A 10586-nucleotide genomic window follows, 5' to 3' on the forward strand; every position below is an offset into this window, starting at 1 on the left:
CCTTCTAGTGCTTTCTTCAATGGGTGATTAAAAATTAAAATGTTCAAGACTTTCTGAACTTGAGAACAGCACAAAAGCTTTGAACAAATAAAAGACTCTACTAGGAGGAATAGGAAGGAGTTAGTGAATTACTGAATTTTACAGTCCTGTTTCTGGTGGAGATCACAAAAGGTCTGGAGAGTGCTTTGGGGCTCTTGACTTGTAATACCTTGTTAGAAGACAAACTGCAAAACCTCCAAATGGGATCTCCCTGAGGTTCCTGGGGTTTTGGTGATGATAATCTCTTGGTGTGAGATCTTGACAACCCCAACTGCCTCATTTAGCTTCGATGAACTCCTGTGACCAGCTTCTATGTCAACTGTGGAAAAAGTCTCATCTCTGGGGAAGAGGTAGCTCTGGAAGTCATATATGACTGAGTTTCCTGATGTTTTTCTAAGGCACCTGCAACATAGATACTCTCAGCACCATTTTTTTTTTTCATACACAGCTTTACACATGGAAGGTAGTTACTGACTCTTAACCTCAAATTCATCATGTCTTACATGTCATTGATGTACCAAAGCCAGGCTGGACCTTGGGGACTTTGAGCAACCTGGTCTAGTGGAAGATGTCCCTGCCCATGGCAGGTGGGTTGGATGAGATGATCTTTAAAGGTCCCAATCAACCCAAATCTTTCTATGATTTAAAGGCAAAAAGCTGGGCACCTAAATAAATATCAGATGCATAGGTTAAAATAGTCTAATATTTTTAAACAACATTCACCAACTTTGGAGTAAGTGATTTGGACATGAGAATCATGATCTAAGGTTGAAAACCTGGAAAGAAAGCTTCAAAGCCTTAAGTTCAATATCATATCCTCGCACTCAGCACATCTCTTTTTTTTTTCAGTCTATTTAGGAAGAGTTCTGAAAAATTACTGCTCCACTACTACCTAAAAAGGTCTTTGTTCATTACTGAGAAATTAAGATGCAGGAGGATGAGAGAGGCTTAGCGCACCTTCATGCAACAAGTTTTGGCAGGGGTTCTTCCTTCTCCAAGATACGAATGAAGCAACTGCTATTAAGTAGTTTCCAAATGATCCTTAAGATATTTCTGGAAAAGACAGTAAAATTAAATGTCTCCTCTAACAAAAGCACTGGTGGTCTAGAAAAGGAGCAAGCCATCTTCTCAGGAGCACTTTTTAACATGTTAGAGACTTCTGGATGTTCTGTTTTCTATGACTGTATTCCTGACAGGATGCTTTTTTTTTTCTTTTTGCAGGTATACCACTGGAGGTCACTCATGCACTAATAAACAGTACAGTGCTGCATGGAAAAGGTAATATAAATTATCCAAGAATGAACTCAGCTTGACCCAAAGATTACTTTTAAATGCAAGAGAGTTAGGAAATATGTTGTGTGGATATTTCTCAGTATAGTATAATATATTAAACTAGCAAGTAAACCAATGGTTTTTAGTTTTTTTATGAAAAGACAAACCCCACCAACATTAGTAAGCCAAGTTTGCTCTGATCTAGCTACAGTAATAATGGATATGCATCATTTAAGAGGAAAAGACAAACACCTCAAAATGCTTATGGAAGTCACATCAGTGTGATAAGAAATTGCAGTGAAAATTGCAGAGAAAAAGATAGGAGGGGAAAGATTGCATGGTGATTTTCTTACTATGAAATTTCTGATACAAGAAAAAATGCAAGGAAGAAGTAATAAACTATTTCATATGACTCATTTCCTAACCTCCGCTTTCTGTCACTCCACTTTTATCACTAACTTTTAAAATTCCAGGCATAACTTTGCTGAAATTGGGAGTTGTAGATATAATGAACTTGTTAAAATGTTTTCCGTCTTTCCCCTAAAATAAAATTTTAGTATAGATTTCCTGTTCTGAGGTGAATAAAAAAATGCAAGTCCTGTTTCAGCAATACCAGTACAACATCTTTTATCCCAATTGGGCCAAAACTGATTATTTTACTTCAAAAAAAACCTGCTACTGGCTGGCAGCTCTCTGCCTCAGGCTCCAGGCCCATCAACTTTCATACCCACAGTACAGAAGAGTCAAAGTCAGACAGATACATATATTAATAATTAGGATATCGCTTACATATTATCAGGAAAAACTGTTTCAGAGCAGAATTATTCACCTGCAGAAGAGGAGAAAAGATTTGTCTGTGGCATTTAGTGCTTGTTTAATACTTTGTGCAGCTCTGCCTTGCTCTGTACTTTTAAATTACTATTTATATAATGCCATTTGATTCCGGTAGCTTCCAGGGGACTTCTACAGCTGCTCTCTCCTGCTGGCTGCTTCTGATTGACAGGTTCTTAATTTAAAAGGGCTGCATGTTCAGTAGTTGACTGCCTGCTGATTAGAGGGTGCTGGACTGTTTTTTGTCTGCTGTATAGGCATGCTTATTCACCTAGGAGATAAGAATACAGCAAGCAAAGCTTTTGTCAATTTGCAAGAGTGCTGGAGAAAGGCAAAAACTCTCCTTCAAACAGCGTGGGACTGTGCAACACCAATGTTGATGAGCTACTGGGCCTGATCTTCAGCACCAGTGAAGAATGTACCCTTGGCACATCAGTGGTGACAGCATAGACAGGGATTGGGCAGGGGATGTTGTGTCTGACTCTCTCATGGGGCTGTGGGTAATGGGTTCCTCCCTTACCCAGGGAGGTGTGTGATGGTCCATGTGCTGTCTGTCCAAGGACTTGAAGGAGGTGTGCAGACTGTTCATTGTTAAGGAGAATAAATAGTATATCAACAGGGTCTCCACAGAGGTGAGAGCTTGAGCCTGAGGTAGAGACATGTCTAGGGGCTGTGCAGGATGGCGCAGTGCCTGGGGACTCCCCTGAGGGAAGCTGTTGAAGTTCACAATTTCTGGCAGCAGGAGAAATGTTGTTCCTCCTCCTCCTTGCACAGACATGAATGCAGAGAGTTGGTATTGAGCCCTAATAGCCATAGGAGTGGAACAGATGCTGCTAAGAAAAGCTTCAGAGACATTCGTGCTTGGCTTGAGCATCTGCAGCAAGTGGTAGCAGTTGGAGATCCCCTTCTGATACCTTGTACATTGGCCATTACTGCCATCCACTAAGTGATATTCAGGAGTGGTAAGTAAATGAGGCAGGATGATGGGAGCAAGATACCCCTTGGGAAAGATAAAACAAGTCAAAAGGGAGCTTACCTTTAGTATATGTATACAAATGTTTCCCAGACTGGGAAACAAAAATGAACTAGGAACTGCTGTGTGTGCAGATGCAGAACTGTGACATCTTTGGAAAAACATGGTGGGACAGCTCACACACCTAGAGCTCTCTGATGAATGAGGGGATCATCAGTAAAGATAGAAAGGGAAAATAAGCAGAATTTTCCCCTATGTGAAGAAGCAGCTTGAATGCATGGAGGTACTATGGACAACATGCTGGTTGAGAGCTTGTGGATATTAAGTAAGTGTGGCATAGTGTTGGGAATTTGTTGAAGATCCACTTTTTTACCCCAATCCACTTACAGCCTCCTTTAAACAGCGTAAGGAAAGCTACACGGAAGCAAGAAACTTGGGACTGAGCTGCAACATACAAAAATAACTGCAGTAGTATGTGGAAAGTGGAAGGAAAACATACTACAAAGAAAACATTTAAAAAAAAACTATACCAGTGTGTTAGGAAAGCAAACTTCAGTTTGAATTCAAACTAGAGTAACAAGAAGAGCTTCTACAGCTACATGAACAATAAAAAAACTAAACAAGAAAAATGTAGGCCTATAATTGGTCTGGTGACAGGGGATACAGATAGAGCTAAGAAACCCAGCGCTGCCTTTGTCTTCACAAGCAAGACCCCCAGTTCTCTGTGCCCAGAGGCAGGGTTCAAGGAAGAGAAGAACTACCAGCTGTGGGAGAAGATTGGGTTTGCTTCTGCAAACGTGTGAGGACACAACTTCATGAATCCAGAATAACCCTGGACTGAATTCAAAAACTGACTGCCTGCTATGTGGAATAAAGAAAGTTGTAAGACTGCACACTCTGAGATCATAAAATTTTCAGAGATGTATATTCCAGACAGAACAGTGACAGATATGTTTATTCAAAGTATCTTAACACAGCTTTTTTTTTTTTTTAATGAATAAAAATATTGCAGGTTTACCATAATAAATTATTTGCACTGAAATTTCCTTTTTTTTTTTTGGGCTCTTCGTTTCTAGTTATATCCAATTACTCTGTTTCCTGTGATTCTTCCTCCTTATCCTTTAAACCACTAGCTTCTGTGGAGACAAAGGAAAGACAGGACATAGAGATGCATTTAATTACAAAATACTGGGAAGTAATCCTAGTAACCTAAACCATAATTCTAGGACAGTGCTGTCTATCTCTGTCCTCCTCCCCCAGTGCCTTTCACTGCCAATATTTGAATTTAACTGTTATACATTGTCAGCTGCCAGACAGACTTGGTACACACATATTGACTGACAGCCAGCCCATATGTAACCCTGGAATAGCCAAAGAATGTCTCCTATTTAGATGGTATCGTAAGAAATGTGGAGTGAGAAGGATGGAATTCCTGTGTGGAAAAAAATGAGGGTAATGGGACAGAGAATATAAGGCTGCAAGAAAACAGATTTTGTTACATCTGCTCTTCACAGCACGTGTGTGTTTTTCAAATAATTTCCTCTTACTATAACTTAATCTTGTTAAGGACAAAGGGAACAATATGTTGCCTAATTAATTATGGGTGTAGACCTATGTTAAAAAAAGTATAAAATCATCCAACTCTGATTCTAGAAATAAAGAACTGAAAGGAACTTAGAGAACATCAATCACATTCCTACATTTTCATGCATGTGTATCTGCATCTATGCTGTCTCTGACAGATACTTGGGTCCATTTTTCTTTAGGAATAAACAAAACCAGTGGGGATACCAGAACCACTACACTGTGGTAGTCCAGAAAATTTGTTAGAATAAAGTTCAGTCAAAATGGTTATTTGAGTCCAAGATACTATGAAACAAACCAGGCTCAATGAACTTCTGCCAGATCCAAAGCAGGGCCATGCAGGAAATCTGCTGAGATTTCTGCTGAATCTGATCCAAGCCCAGGGATCCTGTAAGATGTCAGTCCTACATGCCAGATCAGCTAACTGGCCAGTCTGCCCTGAAGCAGGAGAGCACCTTCAGAGGTGATGGGTGAAAAAGATGAGAGCAAATGAACTACAAAAATTCCAAGAGCTGACCTAGACATTTAGCATATACATCCAGGCATTTTCACACAGTTTAATAGTCCTTCTGATCCCTATGGGTAATACTTTGTTTTGATATATCATAAAATGGACTGATTACAAAAGGATAAATTTAACTTATGTTTTCATAGATCAGATATGTAAGATTGTAAAGGTTAGCTCTTAGTAAAGGCAAACAACAGAATTGGGTGGAGCACTAAATCTGAGTAATCATAGCTGCATCCTTTTGTTGCTTCTTAGTAATTTTCTATTTAAAACAGGCTTCTGAATTCCAAATCTCTTTGTTTTGTAGGAGAATCAAACCAGCTTGTGACTACTCAAAATAATGCATAACAGTACCTAAAAATTGTTTCTTCATATTAGTTTTCCCTGCTTTTTTACTTCAGGTAAGAGAATAAGAATGCATAGTTCCATTCACGAGAGAAAAGTGGAGTCCTCAAACCCCCTTGATTTTCCCAGGGTCTGAAATCTTCTCTCTTTTGTAACGAAAAATAGTTTGCAAATGCAATTACTAACAAACTCAGCTCAGCAAGTGCTGTCAACTATACATGCAAGATAATGCTGCACAGAAGTGGCACTTCCAATTTGTGTTGATACAGCTTATGAACTTGACTACTCAAAACCAGTTGACATCTGTAGAGGACAGCCCCCCTTATGAAAGATAGAGTTTCCCATGGTCTCTTCAGCTTGATGGTAGAACTCTCAGCAGCAGCATGACTTCAACAGATTGACGTACATCATTTCAAACCCTAATTGAAGAATGAGCATTCATGCCTCATTCCTCACCTTAATCCTCCTGGTCTTTGTTTTCTTCTTCCTCTCTGTTTTCCTCCTCTTCCTCTCCTGTGTCCCTCACTGAGCTAAGAACTTCACTGGATGCTTCAAAAGGAGAAGGCTCCTCATACCTACCCTCAGCAGACTCATCAGTGACTGAAATAGGAGAAATTAGAAATACTAAAGTAAACAAATTTTACAAATGTGCACTCAGCCATTGTTTTCATGAAGTAGCTAATAACTTCTACTGAAGTCTGTAGTCTTTACTCACATGAGAAATCCCACAAAATCTTTTGTAACTGTTTATTATCAAGTCTGTATAACAAGCCATGATATAAACTAAAATGATATACAGACTTCCCGAGACAGTTGTAACTCATTGTGCTAGATGAAATAAAACAGACATATATATATTGTGCAGTCTAGGAATAGACTTGGAAGTTCCTAACATTCAATATGTGGTAGATTATAGGAGAAAAAAAAACCACAACCCAAACCCAAAATACAAACCTCTCACACCACTTGATATTAAACCTGAAAAACATGGTTTCAGGGGAAAGTCAAAGCATGGAGTTTCCAGTAGAACAAACCTGCAACGGACGGAACTGTCTCCTCTTCAGTTACTGCTGCTGCTGGTCTTTCTTCTGCTCCATCACCTCCTGCTTCTGGTTCTGGTGCTGCTGGTGCCTCCAGGGAGGCTTCTTTGGGAGGAGGTGGAGTTTCCCCATGGGGAGTCCAGAGTGTTAGTTTGGTAATTTTTGATGCTTTCCATTTTGGCTCAGCAAGTAATGAGGGCTCCTCCTCCTCTTCTTCTCCTCCTTTATCCTACAAGACAGCTCATGAAATCCAGCTTCTCACCTCACAGGTATTAAGGGAGTAACTAAGATGATGGTTTTGTGTACTAAAACCTCTTTATCTGGGCTCAAAATGGTGATGACATGGCCTTTTAAAGTATTTACAGGTGGAGAAACTTCAGCAGCTGCTATTCCTGGAAGAAAACTACACTTTGAACCTTGATGAAGCCAGTTGACTATTACTAATGCCGAGTGCTTAACCTTGGGTTCTTAAATTCACATTTAATATTCCAAAATCAGCACATCCAGCAATTCCTACTGAATTGAGGATACTAGATACACATCACTTTGGATGCTTTTAGCCAAAATAGCAAAACAGCCTCCATGTTTTGCAAATCTCTATCACTAATGATAGGAGGCCTTATTATTATTATTATTGCTTTGTCCTTGCCTTAAGAAATAACTGCTGCATTGAAGGATTTTCAGAGTGGGTAATGAGAACTAATGTGTCAGAAAACAGAGGCAGCAAACTCTAAGCTAAAATGTGGCACATTTTCATGAAATCAAACCAGTAATATTAATATACATTTATTTCTATAACTATTTTGCAGCATATTAATCAGAAATGTTTCAAAACATTCATGCGTGAAGGAAAAACAGGGCCTGATCCTAACTGCTCTCTACAGGTATTAGGAGTGTGGATATTAAGCTCCTAACAGGACCAGGACAACAATCATAGAATCATAGAATGGTTTGGATTGGAAGGGACCTTAAAGATCATCTAGTTCCAACTGTCCTGCCATGGGCAGGGACACTTTCCACTAGACCAGGTTGCCCAAAGCCCCGTCCAACCCAAACTTGAACACTTCCAGGGATGGGAAGAGGTCCACAACTTCTTGGGCAACAATGGGACATACTTCCAATACATGAATCTGCTGGGAATTATCACTTGTACACATAGCATCAAGCAGTTCAGAAATATAAGAATATTTGACATTGTTTTCTGGTGTTTCAAACAACATGGAATATAGGCAAAATATACAGACAAATTCTTCTACATTCTTCTGTGGTTTGAAACTTCAAATTTTTGGGAAGATCCTGATTCTTCTAAACTTTAAGCATAAAAGACTCCCGTCTGCAAATACAGGAAAATCACAACCTGTACTTGTCAAAGATTACACAGTAGAGAAGCTAAAGAAAAAGCAAAATGAAACCTCATTTAGTTTTTAAGAATGCATGAGTTTCTACCTTTTTTTGACTGGTTAGATCTACTTTAACATCAGTGTCTCTAAGGCATTTTATAGATTACTCAACAATAGATTTGCTTTACAGAGTTCCCCAATATTCAGTATAATTTGCACTATTTTTTTTACCTGCTCTTGTTGTATGTATTCACCGTGCTGCTCACATCCAAAATCAAAGACATATTTGCCACGACCTACAGGCTGCACAAAGATACAAAAGTCAGCAGAACTATGAAATTAATACATTGTAAGCATATAAATGTAAAATGTGCTTTCCTACAAAATTCATACAATGGCCAATAACAATATAGTTAGAAAGCAAAGATTCAGGGAAACTTGTCATTCTGTCCTAACAGGTTAATTCAGTTTCATATGTTACACTTAAGGCACAAGAAATACTACAAAAGATCAGCAGCCTAGACCAGCAGGTCAGAAGAGGTGATCCTGCCCCTCTACTCTGCTCTTCTGAGACCTCACTTGGAGTATTGTGTACAGTACTGGTGTCCTCAACATAAAAAGGACATGGAGCTGCTGGAGCAAGTCCAGAGGAGGGCCACGAGGATGACAAGAGGACTGGAGCACCTCCTGTATGAAGACAGGCTGAGAGAGTTGGGGCTGTTCAGCCTGGAGAAGAGAAGCTGCGTGGAGACCTCATAGCAGCCTTCCCATAGGGGGCCTACAAGGATGCCGGGGAGGGACTCTTTGTTAGGGATTGTAGTGGTAGGACAAGGGGTAATGGCTTTAAACTTAAACAGGGGAAGTTTAGATTAGATATAAGGAAGAAGTTCTTCACAGTGAGGGTGGTGAGGCACTGGAATAGGTTGCCCAAGGAAGTTGTGAATGCTCCAACCCTGGCAGTGTTCAAGGCCAGGTTGGACAGAGCCTTGGGTGACATAGTTTAGTGTGTGGTGTCCCTGCTCATGGCAGGGGGGTTGGTACTAGATAATCTTAAGGTCCTTTCCAACCCTAACTATTCTATGATTCTGTAAGTCCATGCTAACTGTTCAGATGAAGAAAGACTTTTCCAGGCATACTTACCTTTCCATTTGAAAACCTGCCCTGAAATCTGTGGTTTAGGTAGATAAGTTCAGCTTCTCCTTCCTGGTTTCCATTTACCCAACCACCAACGTATTTAGATCCTGTGTCTTTATAGACATATGTACCTTGCCCGTGCCTAAGGAGAAAATAATAATTTTGCTTTATATTACTGAATATTAATAGTTTAGGATGTTACTATACTTTAGGTATTAAAACTGTATTGTTTAAGTAGCTGAAATGACTCAAGTTGGACTAAACTGCCAAGGTCATCCAGTAGCACTTGATTTGCTGCAGTCAGCCATGTTTTGAAAATAACCTTTGCATTTTAATGCTATTGGGTGACTTGAAACATCACTGTAAGAATGAAACAAACCTATAGTGGTTAAACCACTCTCCAGTATAGGTGTCTCCATTCGCATAGGTATACTGTCCATGGCCATGTCTCTGGTCATCCACCCAGTCTCCTTTAATGAGAATACAATAAAAACAGTGTGAGATGTGGTTTATTTCATTGTGTGATACAGTAGTCAGTTTGTAGAGTTATCATACATGAATTACTAGAGAAGGAAAAGAAAGCTATGACACCACTGTGATTCCTTACCATTCCTTACTCTAAACCCTTGCTCTTTTTAATTGTCATCCCTCTCCGCACATATTTATGCAGCTGCCTGACCCCCCATTCATTTTCATCACCATCTGTCTCCATTATCACTCTCCATCATCATTATGAACACAAAAAGCCATGTAACGTCCTGCTCCTGTCTTTAAATTTGGTAATGTATTACACTTGCATTAGATAATGTGACATTTCCATTCAAATAAAGAGGGACTACTTTAGTTTGACTCATTTGCTAAAATTGTCCTGTCAATCAGGGGGCTTTTATATACTCAAAAGGATGCTAGACTGTGTGCCTTAATTACTCTTTCATTAAAACTTAAGAGAAATTAAAAAACCAAACACAGGTGCATACGTAAGGCAAGACTAGGCTGCTCTTTTTGCTCTCTGCTCCTAGCCTTCACAGTGTGAATGTTTTTTCTTGTCTGGCTTAGAAAGGAGGGTGGGAAATACTGTTCTTTGAAGCCTAATTCAGAGCGTTTTGGATGCTCTCCTGGAAGAAGGGAAACAAGGCAAATTTGAACTTCTTCAAATTTCAGAGGCATCCCAATCCCTAAGTGCTCTAATCAGTAAACTGATTTTTAAGGATGGACCTAATAAAGTCCTAAAATACTTTATACTGAATACATGTGTCATTCTAATCATCATTCCAAAGTATATTTTCTTGTACTGAGATTGCATTGATTTGTAAAAGATACTTAATATTTCTCAGAACTTGGAGGATATGACAAGAATAAACCGCTACTAAATACCTCACTTTTCATAATAATTGACATAAATCCCCATAAAAAACCCACACACTTCTCAGAGCTTCTAATAAAAAAGGAATAAAAGGAAAATATTTTGTAGCAAATCTGTTTTCTTAAAATAATGCATCCTCCAATTCACTATCTTCTTG

At 39.2% G+C, this 10586-nt stretch overlaps 1 protein-coding gene across 1 annotated transcript in view; it reads right to left on the reverse strand.

Moving 5' to 3' along the window:
* Positions 1–2362: 2362 nt before the first annotated feature.
* The window catches only part of RSPH1 (radial spoke head 1 homolog (Chlamydomonas)), a 9187-nt gene continuing 963 nt past the window's right edge, over positions 2363–10586 (reverse strand). Inside the window, exons 4-10 of the mRNA XM_010024865.1 lie at positions 9446–9536; positions 9073–9208; positions 8164–8235; positions 6587–6821; positions 6079–6152; positions 2663–3142; positions 2363–2413 (exon numbers count right to left, since the gene is read on the reverse strand). Coding sequence (XP_010023167.1) covers positions 2363–2413; positions 2663–3142; positions 6079–6152; positions 6587–6821; positions 8164–8235; positions 9073–9208; positions 9446–9536 — 1139 coding nt within the window. The remainder of the gene's footprint in view (positions 2414–2662; positions 3143–6078; positions 6153–6586; positions 6822–8163; positions 8236–9072; positions 9209–9445; positions 9537–10586) is intronic.

This window comes from Nestor notabilis, unplaced genomic scaffold (assembly GCF_000696875.1).
Source record: "Nestor notabilis isolate BGI_N333 unplaced genomic scaffold, ASM69687v1 scaffold11592, whole genome shotgun sequence".
Classification (NCBI taxonomy): Eukaryota; Metazoa; Chordata; class Aves; order Psittaciformes; family Psittacidae; genus Nestor; species Nestor notabilis.